We start from the raw sequence: 20,797 nt of genomic DNA, 5'->3' as shown, positions 1-20,797 counted from the left end.
CTGAGAGGACACTACAGAGGCAGCAACAGTCTTGCTGACCGACATCCAAGAAAGTGAGACTGAACACAGACACGCTCTAGTGATAATCCTGCCAAATCCTAACCTGCAAGAGCTGTATTTTTCAAATCCCCAGACGAGTTGTTATGCAAGACCTTCAAATAATTTTGTCTCATCGAGATGAATCATTATTCTGTCACCTCTTGAATCACACTACATAAAGACCAACCTTACAGATGTACATATGGATGCACTGAAAATATTTGGTTCAAGTTGTGGGTTTGGCCCACTTCGAGAGAGTTCTCTTTTGACAACCTATCATGTGGTGAGAAAAAACATTAGAGCATAATGCATGTCCAAGGTAAATAATCATATTAGCCCCAAAATGTCTGTACACAAGCACGAAAATGCATGTACTGTACTGTATTTCGGTCAAAACAATACAATTCTTCCCAAACTGATATGTATAGGTTTGAAGCATTGGTACATAATGAGACCTAACTTACAAAACAATCAGCAAATGGCAGTCACCATAAAACAGATTAAACATACCAAACACTTTAGCAAAAGCTAATCAAACAAAGAATGACTATTTAGTTTTTCAGCTACAGAAGTACTCATTATGTGAGTGTACAACTGAAACCCAAAAATGCATAAAACCAGCATTGAATGTAATGAAATGCCAATTTCTGGGTGACCCTCAGTGGCTCCCTGAAGCTACAATGCCAGATTAGTGCCAAATTACTAGCTGCCATCAGTTGAGTTTTTTAGGCCTAGCAAGGACCATGAGCCAAAACCTGACCCTTCTCTAAAACGACAGAGAGAGGAGTGGTAACAATATGATAAAATTGACTGTGAATTTTAATAATGTCCACAACCACCAGGGAAGCACCCACAAAGTCAATAAAACAAAACAGACCACTGCTGGTTAAAAGGAAGGCTGACACCTCAAAATCACAAAGAACTCTTCAACAATGTAAACAAACAATTGAAAATTCATAAAACTAGCGCAAGCTCGTTTGTCCTACCTCCGCTCTTTCATTTAGAGGGAAGGAGGGAGGCAGACAGAATCAGCTCCACCCTCAGTTTTATGATGATGGAAAAACCACCCTCGACTCCCTTTAGGAGGAAGGGTGTCAGGGAACTGCTGGAGTCACACAGAAATTGGTGTTTTATTACATTCAACACTAGTTTTCTGCAGGGAGGCCCTTGTGGCTCCCTGAAGCCTCCCTCAGCCTCCCAACCCACTGAGAAGGTGAACAACAGGGATGTACTAGAGAGGAGGGAGCACTGCAGATACCAAGACAAAGAAGTGACCACTGGCTGCATCACACAACCCAAGACCACACAAGGCTGACGAGGACTAGGAACAGGAACAAGAAATGGACCGCCAGGACATTGCATGACTACCAATAACCCCCCACATTCAAAAGTAGCCAACGACATAGTGGCAAACATTGTCAATGGAGAGGGCATATCGAACACCATGGGCATAAGAACAGACCACACTATCATCATGACAAGACATTATGACAGAGCAGACGACCTGAGAAACATGAGACCTGGACAGGGGAAACTGGAGCAATTTACAAGGAGTCCACTGATGCAGAGGCAGTGGCACATATGGAGCGACAAAGAGCTGCCACCAGACAGAATAGTATACAACTCCCAGCATAAAGAAAGCACCCCCAAAAACCTTTGATAAAACAGAAGTAGTCTCATGCCACTGAAGCAAGCGGGACAAAGAGAAACCGTGCCAAGACCAAAGTGAAATAAAGGTTTGTCTGCCAGCCAGAAAGACTCCAGAACCTCAAAACGCATCCAATAAGAAGGTTCAAACTCCAGAGGCCAGATCTGGATCTGGAATAAGGCAAAACCTGGGTCATGCAGGAGGAAGGCACAGAGAGCCTCCCAAGCCTCTGCCAAGGAAGGGCTTAAAAGGCTGGGGCTGGCTGAAAAGAAGACCAAGAAGCCTCAATGGGATCATCAAGTTCAACTGCTTCCGTACCCAAGTCAGAAGAGACAAACCCAGGAGCTGCCTGAAAACCCTGAATGTCATCAGAAGGATTTACAAGGAGAGTAACGTGTGGAGAGTAAGTCTCACAAAACTTGGTGTTAAAGGTGTCACTGACCAAGCAAGCAGCATGGTGGAGGCAGAAGGAATGAACATCACCACAAGGCACAGATGCTGCACAACCCTCAAACTTTCACATGGTGAGAGTGGGTTCAGTGGGAATATCCATGGGATAACAGAACCCACAGGGGTTCTGCCATCCCATGGGTCTGCAGAGAATGGCCCTGCAGGAAGTCCAAGCACTGGGATCTCTATGTCAGAACCCCAGAATAGAAAAACAGGTTCCCCCAAGAGAAGAAGTCTCTGTTTCAAAATACAACTGGGTTAGTCGTATGGACTATAAGAATGCGAAGAAAGCCAATCTCAGAGTGCCTTGGGTAGGTTGCGTGAACCCAGTGCGACCCACAAGCCAAAATTCATTTCTGAACCCAAGGAAGGCAGAAAGCCAAATACAAACTGGCTAAGCCAGGGCGAGGACCACCACAAGCAAGGAAGTCCCTCTAAGGAAGTGAACCCTGAACACTTTAAGAAAGAGAACCCTTGGCAGTGCAAGGACAGCACTAGGGAGCAGACAGGAAAACGAACGCTGCACATAAGCAGCTCCAAGTGCCCTATACTCCTGGTTCACACAGAGCAAACATGCATTGTAACAGCCACAAAGGGGGAAAAAATGCCACTTAGCTGTAGCGGAACATGGAAACCAGTGTGTGAGAGAGAGGCCACCTCACTTTGTCTACCATCAGCAAAGAACTGAGGATGGCCTAACCGGGTGACCCAGTCTGCTTCCCTCCTACCCCCAAACAAGGAGGAGGAGGAGGAGGAGGGGTGAACAAGCTTGCCCTAGTTACATGAATTTTCAATCATTTATTTACACTGTTTGGGGAGTTCTTTTTGCAATTTTGAAGTGTTGGTCTTCCTTCTAACCAGCAAGGGTCTGTTTTGTTTTGCTGACTTTCTGGGTGCTTCTCCAGTGGTGGTAGACATGATAAAAAATTCAGACAATTTTATCATAGTGCCACTGCTCTCTGCACCTCTTGAGGAAAGGAAGGGGGGGTGGGGAAGGTTCCGGCTCATGGTCCCCAGTAGGCCTAAAAAACTCCATGACTGATGGCACCTAGTAGTTTGGCACTATTTGACACTCTAGCTTCAGGGAGCCACAAGGAGGTCCCCCAGAAATTAATAAACTAATTCCAAGATACGTTAATTAAACCATACATTCATCTTTTTACAAACAATACTACATGCTTGTAGCAGTTTCAATTTTAAATTGTTACATAAAATTTAAATAACAATATACACAGCAAGCACCAATTCAATAATGTACATAAATAAAAAAGATTTTAACAGAGAACACAAGACCAAGAATACCAGTGCTCAGCAACTCACTCCTTGAAGAAATAAACTTATATAGCACATGCAATGCTAGACAAAATGAAACAATATAAATGCCAGTATTCCTCTAAATATACTACAAAACATAACAAAATATGAAACCTATCTAAAAGAAACACATAAAATAAGAATTAGAACCTTTGGGTTTCCATGATGCATGTTTCATACAAGAATCGTAAAGAAAGAAAATAAAAATTTTATCGTCAAAACTAAGGTGCTATATTTTTAATTTTTTGTTAATTAAATCCTTAATTAAACTGGAGAATGACAATAGCATACACCTAGAAAGGTGTATCACAGTTAACAAATATTATATGTGGTCGAACGCCAGTGCTAAGGAAACCCAATTGTCGATGCTCAGCAACTAAAATCAAATTTTCCCCAAATTAATTGAAAATGCCACCAGATATATGACACACCATGCTACCTTTTACATTAATATCAGATATAAATGCTCAGTGGTTAAGAAGGAACGAGGCAACAATCATAGGATGATCATTGCTGGTCTTCAGTCACATGTGTGAAATTATCTTGAGGTCCTCTGTAACTGGTTCCAAGACTAATGTCTCCATATTTTGGTCTATGACCAGGTCTGGTCAATCTGATGGTTAGATACTGGTGCACACAGTCTGATGAATGAATCAAGAGTCCAACTGATCAGGAATCCTCTGGAGGTGTGTATCATGTTCCTGCTTGATGCCTGCATGATACCTGCTTGATGGGGTTCTGGGAGTTCTTCTACTCCCTAAGCCTGGCCAGAAGCCAGGTTTGACTTGTGAAAGCTTGGTCCAACAGGCTGTTGCTTGGAGCAGCCCGCAGGCCTACATATCCACCACAGTCCAGTTGGTCCGGCACTTCCTGAAGAAAATTATCTAATTTTCTATTGAAGATGTCCACGGTTGTTCTGGCAACATTTCTTATACTCGCTGGGAGGGTGTTGTACAACCGTGGACCCCTGATGTTTATACAGTGTTCTCTTATTGTCTCTATGGCACCCCTGCTCTTCACTGGCTCTATTCTGCATTTTCTTCCCTATCGTTCACTCCAGTATGTTGTTATTTTACTGTGTAGATTTGGGACCTCACCCCCCAGTATTTTCCGTGTGTATATTATTTGATATCTCTCTTGTCTCCTTTCTAGCGAGTACATTTGGAAAGCTTTGAGATGATCCCAATAATTTAGGTGCTTTATTGCATCTATGAATGCTGTGTATGTTGTCTGGATTCCCTCTATTTCAGCAATCTCTCCTGCTCTGAAGGGTAAAGTGAGTACTGAACAGTACTCATGACAGGACCATACAAGTGATTTGAATAGTGCAACCATTGTCATGGGATCCCTGGATTTGAATGTTCTCGTAATCCATTTTATCATTTTTCTGGGTGACGCAATATTTGCTTGGTTATGTTCCCTAAATGTTAAGTCGTCAGACATCTTTATTCCCAAATCTTTTACACGCCGCTTTCCTACTATGGGCACATTTGATTGTGTTTTGTACCCTGTATTATGTTTAAGGTCCTCAATTTTACCGTACCTGAATACCTGGAATTTATCACTGTTAAACATCATGTTATTTTCTGTTGTCCAGTCAAAAACTTTATTAATATCTGCTTGAAGTTTTCAATGTCTTCAGCAGAGGTAATTTTCATGCTCATTTTTGTGTCATCTGCAAAGGATGATACGAATCTGAGACTTGTATTTTTGTCTATATCTGACATGAGAATAAGGAAAAGCAGTGATACAAGGACTGTACCCTGAGGTACGGTGCTTTTAATTGCGCTTGGACTCAATTTTATATGGTTGGCTGTTATCCTTTGTGTTCTGTTTGACAGAAAACTGAGTATCCAGTGTCCTACTTTACCAGTTATTCCTATTAACCTCATTTTGTGTGCTGTCACTCCAATCCACAATCTATATTTACCAAATTGTTGGAAAGCTCATTAGTATTATTATCCACCGCTACCACATCTCATTGTTACTATTATCTCTTCTTACAGCTTGAATTACCTTGTTCCACCGATAGATATATTCCATTCAACACTTATGATATGCATTTCATATATTTTAAATCAAAACTAGCTTTGCACCATCATCTTACCTAAACAGGCCTAGTCCATACTAGCCCAACAAGTAAAATTTGATCAATATTAAATAATAACTTTAATCATTCAAATACTGTATGTCAATATCGCAATATTATAGAAATTCTGGTTAGTATACCACAAAAAAAAAAGCTGAATGTATTGAAACGTCAATTTCTGGGTGAGCCCCGGTGGCTTCCTGAAGCTATTATCACTGATAGTGTGTCATACTAGCAGGCCTCCTTAGTCTCTTGAGTTCTATGGCTTACAAGGACCAAGATCCACAACCTGGCCCCCACATCACAGAGGCACAGGGAGTAGTGCCATTTATATATTAAGTTATTCACATATGCCACCACTGACGAAGACACCCACAAAGTCAGCATAATAAATAAAACCACTGCTGAATTTAAATGAGACCACATCCTCTAGATATAGCTGTAGAACTCCCCGAACAATGTAAACAATGTTCAAAATTTCATGAAATAGTGCCAGCTCGTTCTCTCCATGCCAAACTTCTTGTGCTATATGGTAGAGCGACATTCTCGCTTCATGCAGGTAGGCATTCAATCCTCAACTGTCCAAGTGATTGGGCACCATTCATTTTCCCTGTCCAATCCCATCCCAGATCCTTATTCTGATCCCTTCCAAGTGCTATATTGTTGTAATGGCTTGGCATTTAATCCAGATAGTTTCCTTCCCTTAATTCTCTTCACCCTTTCCCTTGTTCAGGGTAGGAGGGAGGCAGCCAGGGTTCAGCCAGCTGCTCCACCCCTCAGTTCAACGATGATGCAAACCCCTGGACAACCTGCAGGGAGGGTGTCAGGGTGTCAAGTAGCCACCGGGGCTCACCCAAAAATTGGCATTTCATTTCATTCAATTCTGGTTTTCTGGGGGAAGCCTCATGTGACTCCCTGAAGTCAAGTCCCTGACTCCCTTGTTTCTTATAAACAAGTCATGGGCAAGCAAGCAAGCACTAGAGAGGAGGGAGAACCACCAACACAAGAATGAAGAAGAGATGCTCAGCTAAAAAAAGATGAGCAAAGACCACACAAGGCAACCAAGGCCCTGGCACCCCAACAAGAAACAAGGCTGCCCAAACCTTAGATGAATGGAAACCCCATCCCCCAAACACCAGGCAACAAAAGTCATTCCAGAGCTGGTGCTAATTTCATGAAATTTTGTTCATTTGTTTACATTGTTGGGGAAGTTCTATAGCCATTTCTGGAGGCGTTGGTCTCCTTTAAAGCCAGCAGTGGTTTGTTCTGCTTCACCAATTTTCTTGGTGCATTACTGGGTCGGGTGCCTGGGTGGTGTAATAAATGAATCACTTAATATATAAATGCCACTGGTCCCTGCGCCTCTGTGAGAAGGGCCAGGTTCTGGCTTTTGGTACCTTGCAGGCTGTAGAACTCCGAGATTGATGCCACCTACTGGTATTATACTATCATAGAAGTAGCTTCAGGGAGCCACAAGGTGCTCCTCCCAGAAAAAAAATCTGCCTAATCAGATGTGGTAGTCCATGATTACTAGACGAAGTTGGACAGTTCTGCCTAAAAAGCACGAGACAAGACATACGTACACATTATATATAAAGAGACAAGACATACGTACACATTATATATATAATGTACAGTGTTATACATATTGTATAGAGTATATATAATTTTTATTTCTATGCACAACAAAAATTACATATTAAAACTATAACCAAGCTATTGTGGCAACAAAGAAAATTTTCACACGGAATAATCACCACACTTGCATACATAAAACACAATAAGCAACAAAAGGTAATGAAGACGTTTGCAAGCAACCCTTTTCCCCATACAGTGTATTACTTACGGACTGGAGCTTTCGCCCTTGAGTCTGGCATTTAGGAAGGAGGAGTAATATATCAGAAAATTTTTCTACACTTTATATACAGAATAAAATACCATTCTATTCATTTATGTTTGTTTTAAACATTGCATGAACCACAATTAAAACAATTTTTCAAATGGTGTTTTCATTATAATAATTCCACAGTATAAATGATAAAATAGTCGAAAGAACTCTTTACTCAACTCTCGAGAGTTTGAATAAAACCAAATTCATATTTTGTTACCTACCTGACCAAGGTTTTTTTTCTGTAGCGACACTTGCGCCCATTTTTGCGTATCAACTTGGAGGGCGAGGGTTGGGTGGGCGGGCGAGGAGTTGGAGCGGCAGTGGCTGTGCTGAAGTGATGGTTCACGTGCCGTCCCAGTGCCGTCTGTATCATATAAAGATTGTTTAATGTTTTTCTCGGGCAGTGTTACATAAAAATTACTTGATGTAATAATCATGTTTTTATGTCAAAATTGGTTTGATGTACAATATTATTCTGCTTTAAAGTTTCCTTGTTTTAACTAGTTGATAAACTAATTTAAATATAAGTTTTGTTATATTTTTTTTTTTTACCAAAACATTATCACCATTACACCAACCAATCTTCACTACTATACTAGAAAGAAAACAACTATCTACAGCACACAAATCATATCTGACGTACATCTCTCTCAATTAAAAATGGCCAAACTCTGCCACAAGTCCAACCTTAAATACAGCAGCCTTCTGTCAACTACAAACAATATCCTAGCAGGACCTCTAGTATATTAGAAGTCCAATCTTCACTGCAAAAGTCCTGTTTTCATGCTAAAAAAAAAATTTTAACACAAAAAAAATTGTCACTGACTTAAGTAGTCAGTCATGTAGTAATAACAAATTCAATCTCAACTAAATTGGTCCTATTTCAACCATGTTTACTTTCTTTCTTTAGTATACACTGCATGTTCAATCTCAAATATATAATCTTATCTATATGAAGTATGTAGTTATATCTTATCTTCAATGCATACATCATATCTCACCTGAAGTGTTATACCAAAGTTATAATATTAAATGTAGAGGAAATTGGGTGGACCATTACTTACAACAGCATACAGAAACCAGACAAGAGGTGATTAACAGAACTACAATGTGGCTGTGGGTAGCAATGATGAACAGAACTACCTCCAGAGACCAGGATGTAGGAAGCAGTGATTACCAGAACTACTGTGACCTGGATATGAGCAGCAATGATTAACAGAACTACCATGACACGACTGAGAGCAGCATTGGCAAACAGAACTACCATGGCCAGGCTATGAGCAATAATGATTAACAGAACTTCTGTAACCAGGCTGTAAACAGTAATGGTTAACAGAACTACTATGACCAGACTGCGAGCAGCAATGATACCTTCCTACTTTGCCAATACAGTACCGTAATTCCTTTTGAGCGCATTTTATGTTGCAATAACGCCATGCTATCTTGTGGCTAGATTGTGACAGTTCCGGAGATCAACGCCCTTGAGGCCCAGTCTCTTACCAGGCCTCCTGGTTGGTTGTTTGGTCACTCAGGCTGTTGGATGCAGCTACTCATAACCTGACCTATGAATCACCGCCTGATTAAAATATGTTGTCTTTCCCCAGCATATTTCTGTGAGATCTTGGTTTGTGTGTTCCCAGTTAATCAGTTATTAAAATTTAATTTGCTGAATTCTCCTTCTCTTGAATTTGAGGCTGACTGCACAGGTCTATTGCCCATGCAAGTCTAAACTTCAATTGGGCTGTGATCTGAGTAACATGTACAGTTCCTGTATTTGTAATCATTAAGTCCCTAATCAGTCCATCACTTTATGTAAAAATAAGATCTAGAGTGATCTCTTTTCTAGTGTGCTCTACTATTTGTTGGTCTAGATAAATCTGTCCCACATCTGCAAGAGGTCATTTGTGTGTGTGACTGTTCACTTAATCTGCTTCCTGAGATTCTCTCGGGTATTAAGTAATGCAAGTTGAAGTCGCCAAGCATGATGATGTTTGGGGCAGGGTTTGAGGTTGTCCAAGACACCTCACAAAATACAATCCAATATTATAAATACACAAGGAAATCACAATGTGATATACAGTATCTAAGAGAAAATCATTGGAGCAAGATGGGATCGAACCAGCTATTAATATTATGAATATTTTAAAATAAAAAAATCCCCACCCCCCATATACTGTACCAGTATTGCATATTAAATCTGATAAAAAAAAATTGGGCCATGTGGCACAATGGTCTATGTCATCGACTCACAATTGAGGAACAAATGGTCCAGATTAGGAATTAGGAGTAATTATGCACCACAGAGTTAAGACAACTGTTGTGTATTGTATCCTGGGGAAGGTCAGTTGTTAGTCCAGTTGTTGTTGGTTTGTCTTTTGATACAGGCAACAAGTGGATAACTCCACCAATCACAAGGCATGGGTACGATCTCAAAGATACAACTAACTATAAAGGAAACCCTAGAGGGCAAGAAGACAAATCATAAAGGTTTGTTCCAATACAGTACTGGTAAATCAAACAAAGATTAGGATGAAGACCCCCAGTTGTTGAAAACTGAGACAGGTCGGGTAACTGATAATGACAAAGAAATGTGTGATATTTTAAATAAGTACTATATCTCTTATCTTTGCTTGAGAAGAACTTATATTATGCCTGCAGCCAAACAAAACTATGTAGGCGATGAAGTTGAGAGAGTAGTAATTACCAGAAGAGTTTATAAACAAATGCCCGAAACGCTTTGCGTAACAGTGGCTTTAGGCATTGTATGTACTAGCTCTACCTATAAGTCAACCAATCTTTGTAAAAATTTATTGTATGTATGTACCTTACCTAAATAAAAATTATTATTATTATTAAATAGAAAAATTAAAGCCCAATATATTAGGAAGCCCAGTATTTGCCAGGGGGCTAAAAAAAAAAAACGAATTGAAGTGCTTAGCGAGCCCTTTTCTTACATACAGTATTTAATGAATCCTTTGAGTCAAGCAGAGTACCTGTACTGTAATCATGGAGGGTTGCAAATGTTGTGCCAATTTTAAAAGAGAGAGATACATCCCCTTGCATCGAACTATCATCCAATTAACTTAACATTTATTGTAGGAAAATAAATGGAATCAATAATTGCAAAAGCCATTCATTTACATCTTGAAAAATATAGATAAAAAAATAAAGTTAACAACATGGATTTATTAAGAGCCACTCATTAAAAAAATTACTCTTATTCTTCTCCAGCATATTTCATCTATTTATATGGCTGATTGCTGGTGATGTAATTTTTCCCTATCATTTTTCCTACTGAAGCAACCCTAAATGTAACATAAAACTTTACATATAATATTTCATTTTACACGAACTCTTTGTTTTTTCCTATATTCAGCTTCACCACCCATTTTTTTTATCACATATCATATTTTACAATACACCAGACTGCATTACAGTATGAGGTACACTATGGAGATGTTAATAAAGTACTTCCTTGAACTCGATTAGAGATAATTTTTTTGGAGATGTTAATAAAATTATATCTAAAACACAATTAAGTATAGGGTAACAGGTAATTCCCCATATATTTATGCGAAACATTTACCATCCCCATCCGAGCTCTCCACTCTCACCCACCAAAGCTCTCTACCCCCGGCCTCACTCGAACTCTCTGCTCTTGGTTCCAGGCCACACACAAGTTGTGCATTTCCAGCGACCTTCAGTACTATATCCTACCTGCCTTTGCCAGCAGCACTGACTCTACCAGCATCACGTAACAAGCATCTTCATCTCGACCTATCCCTACACGCCATACCATGTCTAACATCTGACTGCTCTAACCGAGACTGTATTAAATAAACATAAAAAAAACACTTTGAATGTTGTGTATCGTATATGCCTCATACTTTATTAGGCCTAATATAGCATGTGTTTGACCTAGGATTGCTTGAACAGGGTTAGTTAGGTCCTTTAGTTCCATTTCCAATTTTTTTGAATGCCATTTGGGCTAATTCAGTAATATAAAACTTGAACTTTTTGAAATCCAACAGTATGAGCTAGATCACCACTGCCAACCAACCACCAGCACTAAACCCTACTAGAACTTGCCACCACCACAATTCACAACCCACCACATTCTACCTACCACCCAGCACCACCACAACACTTATATCCACCAATCACTCACCTGCGACGTAAATCGTTGGCCACATCCTTCTACAATACACTTGAAGGGCTTGTGACCACCGTGGGTGAGGACGTGTCGCTCGAGCCAGGAGACGGAGCAGGAGGCCTTGTCGTACACCTTACACCCCACCCACAGGCACCTGAAGCTCTCGGCCTCCAGTTGACCCTCCACGTGCACAGCCTGCAATGCACACAACATATCAGACCAAGAAGAAAGCATGGCAAAGGCCGTATTAATGTTTTATCAAATCGCCACAAATATGACTGTTGCCCTTGTGCAATAGTGTTAGGGCACCATGTTACATTATCAGAAGATCATTAATACTGCAGCTTATTTCAAGCACATGCAGCTTATTTCAAGGTCACCAGCATACTTATCTGTAAAATGATTCAATATTCACCATATTTGCCACAGTGATTACTTACCCACATCATTCTTGATATAAAGACAACAAGATCACCCGGCCTGGTAGCCAACATGCAACGCGCTTACAGAAGAGGAGGTGGAAAGACCGCATACCTTCAGATACACACCTCTGGTCTAAGACCGCCCGACGAGCTCGCTATACCCCAACGCTGCGGGCCACCTATAGGCTTAAGGCCCTCACACATGTAAAATCCCTGTAAAATCTATAAAAAAAAGGGTATTGCAACTAATTTATAATGAAGGTTAGAATACCTTGTGTGAAGACAATTGCACAATAAACCCACACACACTGGAGAGGAACATGTGAGCGCTGCTGCGGCGCTCTACATGGACCAAATGTGCCGCATGTGTGGCTAGGTTGCACAACTAAGGCTCGTATTTGTTATAATATTATACTAAAATATATAACAAGGATGAAGAAATCATTGAAAAGTTGATGGAATTAAATTGTACACATACGGGGGTATATCAGAGAATTTACTTGTATGCACAAGCTATGATCATCAAATATTACAGTAGAGAGTCAGATGGAGTCAGAATACATGCAGCAGAGTTCACACACCACACGCATCATATGAGGTGCCTACATCAGACTGACAACGAACGCTTGCACCAACAGTCTGGTCATCAGGCCGTTGACAAGGGCGACAGTGATCCCTGGAGCTCCCAACTAGGTAGGTAGGTAGGTCCGGAGCCTGGCTGTGGATGTAGAGGTGGTGGTGGTGGTGGTAATGGTGGTGGTGGTAATGGTAGTGGTAATAATGATGGTGATTGTAGAGGTAATGATGGTGCTGGTGGTATTGGTGGTGCGTACCTAAGAGTGTCGACGGGGGCAGTGAGGTCCAGCCTTTATGCCCTCTTGTATCTGCTGCATTTTAACTATTTTCACGTTCAAATTCTTTGTCAAATCTGGCTTCAAAGTTGTGGATGGACGTGGCTTCCACAACTCTTTGTTTTTCTTTGTTCATTGTATTCCACTTGTTGACCACACGTACAGGATATGAGTATTTTCTTATATTCCTTTTAGTGTAAAGGAGAAAATGTATGTTTATCTCTCAGAATGTTCGGTAATACGTTTATTGCTTGTGATGTGTGTCTATGTATGTATTAACACGATGTACTGAACGGGGTGAGAATAGCTTGAGCTACCTCATCCCTTTGTGTGTATTTTACCTCAATAAACTTATTTCAATTTCAATATATTCCTTTGGCTCATTTGCGTTTCCAGCTTCCATCAATCGATAGAGCTTCAATCTCACACGTGTGGGGACCGCGGTTCGAGTCTCTTAGAGCCCAGGTGAATGAAATGTTGACAGCGATGTTGAAATGATAATGGTATTAGTAACAGTGATAGTGGTGATGGTAGTAGTGGTAGACTCAGATTACACCTGAGCGAGCTCTGAGTTCTTCTACTCCCGGAGCCCGGCCCCGGGCCAGGCTCAACTTGTCACAACTTGGTCCAACAGGCTGTTGCGTGTAGCGGCCCGCAGGCCCATATATCCACTACAACCGAGTTCATCCAGCACATATCGCAGGAATATGTCTAATTGCTTCATGAACATGTCCATTTTTGTTCCGGCAATATTAGAGGGAATGGAAAGGAGTGAGATTAGATTACAGAAAGTTACAGCGATGGTGGGAGAGGTAGGAAGGCTCGGGCTAACATACAATATTCAGAATACTATATAATATTCACTCGGATATACGCACCGATTATACAGAGTTTCTCAGTATACACACACTGTATTTTGACTTTACTCGTGGATAATGTTGACATACTGTATATATAGTATACTGTACTTGTTGGTTGATCAGTAGGCTGTTGTGGCGCTTAATAAACCTCCAGAGGTTGATAGACCTGAAGCCAAACACCAAACTAATATACTTTCGAAGTACAGGATAAAAAGTGAATCATTATCCTACTTCTCCATCATATTTGATATCCTGTCACAATACGGCCACAAGGCCCAGAAGGAACTGGCTTAACTATACACAAAATAAAGACCATAAAAGTTGTCAAGCCGTTCTGAAAATTAGATTCTGAGATTAGAACCAAAGACAAACATATTTATCTCGTTGCAACTTTAAATAAAAGAATATTTTGCTTCAGTAAAACTATTAGGATTGCCGGTTACCGGGCCATGGTTCCCAGGACTGTTGTTGTTGTTGTTGAATTAGATTTAGCTACTGATTGATTGATTGATGAAGATTAAGCCACCCAAAAGGTGGCACGGGCATGAATAGCCCGTAAGTGGTGGCCCTTTTGAGCCATCTGTGGAGATCTGTGGAGGTGCGACTGCACCCTGCGTGACGGGAGATGTCTCCCGTGTTTAGCTACTCAGAACGAAATGTCCATGTAGCACGGGCTATGGTGAGCCCGTGAGGACTGACGTCCCCGCGGCCCCGGGGACGGTAGCATCACGACCACCTCCCGACACCACACCCGGGCAAGTGAATATAAATTTTTTGAGCAGCTACGTTAAGCCAACTTACGGGCTATTCATGCCCGTGCCACCTCTTGGATGGCTTATTCTTTATCAATCAATCAATCGTTAAGCCAGGCTCAACATAGCTCATGCAACATGAACATTTCGTTCTGAGTAGCTAAATCTCAAACAACAATACGTTAAGCCTATTCGAGTTCTAGAAATTCCTTGGCCAACTGACGAGTCTCAAAACAATTCAGAAGCAAAATGTAACCACAAGAACGTGATATATCCTCTGAGAAATATTAAAGCCATTCAGTGGGAATCGAACCCGCTTCCGTGAACTACATAGTTCTCAAGTTTGAGCGCCAGAAGGCAACACGGCCCAACAACCAAAAGATCTTTGTTTCTCCACCATAGAAAACTGGTTTGAAAAGTTTAAAGCCTAAATACCTGACATGTACGGACCTTGTATTGGTCTTGTTTCCCCGCTGGCCCATCTCTGACCACCACCACCAATATCAATCATGCCCTCTCTCCGTCCACTAGCGAAACCTGTACATCTTTCCTCAATCTTGGTGTTTATAAAGTTTATCAGCTTCAAAACGCTGTGAGGTCGTTCTAAGCCCAACGTTATGTTTATGGCTCTATTATTATTATTTACAAAAGGGAAATCACGTAAATGTGAGATATCGAAGATAAAATCAATCGCAGCTTCGATTGAGGCTTGGAACGCTGGACCTGGGTACTGCCAGGCCTCGCTCCTTACCCCTGCACCACCAACTATCCCTGTCATACCTTTAACAGATCTCTCACCTTGTTCACGGAGGATAGAAGAAAATATAAATATGCTGGTTAGCATTGTAAATGTGTGGCCACGTCTGTGGTAGAAAATAATAATAAAAAACGAGTAGGCTTCAGTGGAAGCCTCGGGAACCCTAGAGGATGGAGGTGAATCCCAGGTGACAAAGCTTTTGACCATGTCGTCGTGGAGTGGTCGAGACTAGAGCATTTACCAGGGAATAGGGTCGAATCCTCCTACTGATTTTCCTAATTGCCTGCCTGATACCCGGAGAGGGTTCTGGGAGTTCTTCTACTCCCCAAGCCCCGCCCGAGGCCAGGCTCGACTCACTTGTCTAACCCCCAGGGTACCTATTTACTGCTAGGTGAACAGACGTATCACGCGAGAGGAAACGTGCTCAAGTATTGCTGTCCTCCCCGGGGCCTGAACCCACGTAAACTACTATGCTACGAGACCCATGATGGCGTCCTACCATATAATTCCCAGTTTCGACTTGATAAGGATCCCAGACGGACCGAACCTCGCTCACCCTCCTTACATGTACGTGCCTAGTTAGGTTGTTTGATGTGCGTCATAACTGCACTGGTCTTAATGTGTCAAGGTTATCTAAGATATTGGCAGGAAGATGCTATGAGGTAGAGGCTGTCCCCGGCCCGCCACACGACACCCTACAATCTGCGGCCTTTAAACTAATGCCAGAGGCCGCCAGCCTCGGCGCGTCAAGCATACTATCTTGGGTCTCCGTCTGTGGTGGTGTCATGGTTAATGAACTCCGTCAGGTGTTGTGCAACAGCCCGCGTGCATCCGCTTATTCAATTGATCGCTTGCAGGTAGAATTTGATAAATATTACGTAGAACCTTGTATCCCACTAGCCTTCAGCGCCAGTTTCCAACGACTGTATTGGTGCGTTTGCTCTATGGAAACGCTACGTCACACGAGCCAGCCTCGCTGATTGGTTACGCCGGCTCCGCCTACCAACGTTCTCACTCTCGTGATTGGTGGAGCCGGTAGCCAAGCAGTGACGTCACCCGCGCATCATGTGACCTTGAGGGGTTGAGGACGCGCGCCGCAGCAGACATCACCCAGACGCCCTCAAGATAGGGTGTAGGTTTTACACGCTCTCCTCTTATAACACACTTAAGTGTCATAATGCAACATGATGCGTAAGAAGTATACTGAATTCCAACACGTTGTGCCGGTTAGTCTAACCCCCACCCCCCAAAATAACGTATTTTCTTCTGGCTTCAACTTGAAATCAATTATACCACTTCGAGTCTGGCATCAGCTTAAGTTTCATACTGCACTTAAATCAATAATATATAATTACCGTAGCCTATATTACTGTGATTAGCGGCATTATAAAACAAAATCTCATTATACTCTGTAGCTTATAAAGAAAATACACTAACGGTAACCAGTACATAGTTCGCTTGTGGGGAAAAAAAACAAAAAAGTCGATGATATTATTACTAGCCGCCAAACGCTGAACATATCGAGCGGCGTACCAATAATAGTCTCACTTCTCTTATGTTTTTATTTTTTTTTCCTTGCGGACAAAACTAGTTTTAATGTTTAAAACTGACACCTCGGTCAGTGCTCCTGTGCTCCACTCTCCCACGACCCCTCCTCCTTCTCCTCCACGACCCCACGACCCCCACCCCACCCCGCTCCCACGACCCTTCCCCCCCACATCCAGTCCTCAGGCTCGCGCTCTCTCTCTCTCTCTCTCTCTCTCTCTCTCTCTCTCTCTCTCTTTCACACACACACACACACAACATAATCCCACACCACCACACCGGGTTCCTTGAAAGAGGAGGCCGGGGTCCTGTGAATTAAAAGAAATATCCAATTCCAGTGGCCGGGGTCCTCTGCAGCACTGGAGGTGGTTGTAACTGGATCCGTATATGCTGGAATATGTAGTGCATATATATGTTATGTAGCGCAAGGTGCACTACATTTCTAGATCTATAAGCTTTATTCGCTAGGAATTTGTGCAAATCACGCCAGCCAGGTGTCGCTAGAGTGAACAGGTGTGTAATTGTGGCTGGAGTGAACAGGTGTATAATTGTGGCTGGAGTGAACAGGTGTATAATTGTGGCTGGAGTGAACAGGTGTATAATTGTGGCTGGAGTGAACAGGTGTACAACCACAAGAAATGTATATTGAATAATAATATCCGTAAGACTATCATTAACAAAGCATAAGGTACACAACACCACGGATGAGAATACAAATTGAAAGATAATTAACAAGCAGGTAAAGTGCCTCCCCCCTGGTCAAGCAGGCAAGGTGGCCCCCTCCCCTGGTCAAGCAGGCAAGGTGGCCCCCTCCCCTGGTCAAGCAGGCAAGGTGGCCCCCTCCCCTGGTCAAGCAGGCAAGGTGGCCCCCTCCCCTGGTCAAGCAGGCAAGGTGGCCCCCCTCCCCTGGTCAAGCAGGCAAGGTGGCCCCCCTCCCCTGGTCAAGCAGGCAAGGTGGCCCCCTCCCCTGGTCAAGCAGGCAAGGTGGCCCCCTCCCCTGGTCAAGCAGGCAAGGTGGCCCCCCTCCCCTGGTCAAGCAGGCAATGTGGCCCCCTCCCCTGGTCAAGCAGGCAAGGTGGCCCCCTCCCCTGGTCAAGCAGGCAAGGTGGCCCCCTCCCCTGGTCAAGCAGGCAAGGTGGCCCCCCCCTGGTCAAGCAGGCAAGGTGCCCCAACCTGGTCAAGCAGGCTGGGCGACCAACTCTGGGACAGCCAACGATATCAAAGGACAAGGTGAGAGCATTTCTAAAGTTAAACTGTTTACTCTTAAGGCACACTTAGTGAACGACTCATATGTCTTTCCCTCCAATTCGCTGCCTGAGGTATACCTGGAGAATATCTGGAGCGGGTTGTGCGAGTTCTACACCCCAAGCCTGGCCTTGACTTGTGATAACCATTCGTTAATTGAACATTGTCTGCAATCATTAACATGGAATCAGTGAAAGGTTGGGCAGACTGTATTTACCTCGACTCTCAGTTTTTGTCATTGTTCATCACAGTCATGTCCAGCAACCAGGAGGCCTGGTCGACGACCGGGCCGCGGGGACGCTGAGCCCCGGAAGCACCTCAAGGTAACCTCTTATATACTGTAAACAAATAAAATGAAAGTGTCGTTGGGCTGTTTATAACAAGCACCACGACAGAAGAGGACTTAATGACTCATGGCCATCATTCTTCTCTAGAAACTGACACAATAAACAATAAGTTTATGTTTATTACATAAATAAGTTTATCCCCCCCCCCTGGTTGATGGGGTTCTGGGAGTTCTTCTACTCCCCAAGCCCGGCCCGAGGCCAGGCTCGACTTGTGAATATCAGACGCCAAATAGTAAGGCCTGAGAATCGGTGGTAAACACTGGCAGAAATATTGGAAACTCCTCGAGTTCCTTCTAGTTATTGGAGCCATCGAGAACTTTCAAAAATATGATACACGGAAGCCAACCGGTCTTTGAAGAGGTCAAAGGCGTAGTGTAGGACAACAATCTTGTAAGTGCAAAGACAACTACATTCTGGATCCTTATGGAGTACTCACCTAGTTGTCCTTGCAGGGGGTTGAGCTCTGGCTCTTTGGTCCCGCCTCTCAACCGTCAATCAACTGGTGGAGTGTGTAGTTTAGGCTGGGGAGAAGCGTTCACTGGTAATTTATTGCAGAGGAGTCCGGCCCCGTGGTGGAGAATATTAAGGCGCGGTGCTTGTCTCTGTCTCTCCCCCCCCCCCTAGTACCTCACCTCTAGTGGCCTGGTTAGGAAGTATCTTGCGGTGTGTATTAATCACTGTCTTTAATACAGTCTTAAGGTTTCAGTTAACCTTCATTCTGGCATTCCTCGCCCATGTTAAAAAAAAAAAATTGTAATGTACGAAGCGGTTCACATGTCATAACTGCTTCACAAAGAGTTAACAATCAATCTATCCTTCTAAAATTATAGTACTTATGTAAACAATTTGCTCGAAGCTACCAATATATACTGCCGGACCCTGAACAGTTCACCTTTTGTACTTGCAAGGGGTCAGGATAAGGATTTAGTATGGGACGGGGAGGAAGGAATGGTGCCTGGTTGATACCTGGTTGATGGGGTTCTGGGAGTTCTTCTACTCCCCAAGCCCGGCCCGAGGCCAGGCTCGACTTGTGAGAGTTTGGTCCACCAGGCTGTTGCTTGGAGCGGCCCGCAGGGCCACGTACCCACCACAGCCCGGCTGATCCGGAACTTCTCTTAGAAAACCGTCCAGTTTTCTCTTGAAGATGTCCACGGTTGTTCCGGCAATATTTCTTATGCTCGCTGGGAGGACGTTGAACAACCGCGGACCCCTGATGTTTATACAGTGCTCTCTGATTGTGCCTATGGCACCTATGTGCCTATGGTGCCCAACCACTTGGACGGTCGGGGATTGAACACAGACCTGCATGAAGCGAGACCGTCGCCCTACCGTCCAGCCCAGATCAAGGAACACCATAGCTAACACACACAGACACACTACAACCACAAATGACCACACCTTACAAATAACTGTTCAGGCATAAAAGGCCTAAACAAATAAAACAGGTTTAAATGAAAGTGTCAAAAATTACTTGAATAATTATGCATAAAGTTTTGCATATATAGGTGAGGCTGGGTGCTCACCTAGTTGTGCTAGCGGGGGATAAGCTCTGGCTCTTTGGTCCCGCCTCTCAACTGTCAATCAACTGGTGTACAGATTCCCGAGCCTACTGGGCTCTATCATATCTACATTTGAAACTGTGTATGGAGTCAGCCTCCACCACATCACTGCTTAATGCATTCCATTTTTAACTACTCTGACACTGAAAAAATTATTTCTAATGTCTCTGTGGCTCATTTGGTTACTAAGTTTCCACCTGTGTCCCCTTGTTCTTGTTCCACCCGTCCTAAATAGTTTGTCTTTGTCCACCCTATCAATTCCCCTGAGAAATTTGTAGGTGGTTATCATGTCTCCACGTACCCTTCTGTCTTCCAGGGACGTAAGGAGTAAGAAAGCTCCCTTAGCCTTTCCTCGTAGCTCATATCTCTCAGTTCTGATGCTAGTCTGGTGGCATACCTTACCTTGAGGTTACCACGAGGTGTTTTCGGGGCTTAGCGTCCCCGCGGCCCCGTCTTCGACCAGGCCTCCTGGTTGCTGGACTGGGTCGCAACCAGGATGCTGGACGCGGCTACTCGCAGTCTGGTTGATCAGGTATCCTTTGGAGGTGTTTGTCAAGTTCTCTCTTGACCACTGTGAGGAGTCGACCAGTTATGCCCCTTATGTGTAGTGGAAGCGTGTTGAACAGTCTCGTGCCTCTGATGTTGATAGTGTTCTCTCTCAGAGTACCTCTTGCACCTCTGCTCTTCAACGGGGGTATTCTGCACATCCTGCCATGCCTCCTGGTCTCATGTGATGTTATTTCTGTGTGCAGGTTTGGGACCAGCCCCTCTAATATCTTCCACGTGTAAATTATTATCTATCTCTCTCGCCTGCGCTCAAGGTAGTACAGATTTAGGCTCTTTAGTCGGTCCAATAGTTTAGATGTTTTACTGAG

The 20,797-nt window shown here is 43.1% G+C and overlaps 1 protein-coding gene across 1 annotated transcript in view; it reads right to left on the bottom strand.

Moving 5' to 3' along the window:
* jing (AE binding protein 2 jing) overlaps positions 1 to 16,864 on the bottom strand; it is a 29,649-nt gene extending 12,785 nt beyond the window's left edge. The window contains 5 exon segments of the mRNA XM_069324595.1: positions 7,387 to 7,410; positions 7,653 to 7,668; positions 7,670 to 7,795; positions 11,600 to 11,779; positions 12,278 to 16,864. Coding sequence (XP_069180696.1) covers positions 7,387 to 7,410; positions 7,653 to 7,668; positions 7,670 to 7,795; positions 11,600 to 11,779; positions 12,278 to 12,328 — 397 coding nt within the window. The 5' untranslated portion in view covers positions 12,329 to 16,864.
* Between the last annotated feature and the right edge of the window lie 3,933 nt (positions 16,865 to 20,797).

Source organism: Procambarus clarkii, chromosome 1 (genome assembly GCF_040958095.1).
Source record: "Procambarus clarkii isolate CNS0578487 chromosome 1, FALCON_Pclarkii_2.0, whole genome shotgun sequence".
NCBI lineage: Eukaryota > Metazoa > Arthropoda > Malacostraca > Decapoda > Cambaridae > Procambarus > Procambarus clarkii.
This window is presented reverse-complemented; position numbering and strand designations above follow the sequence as displayed.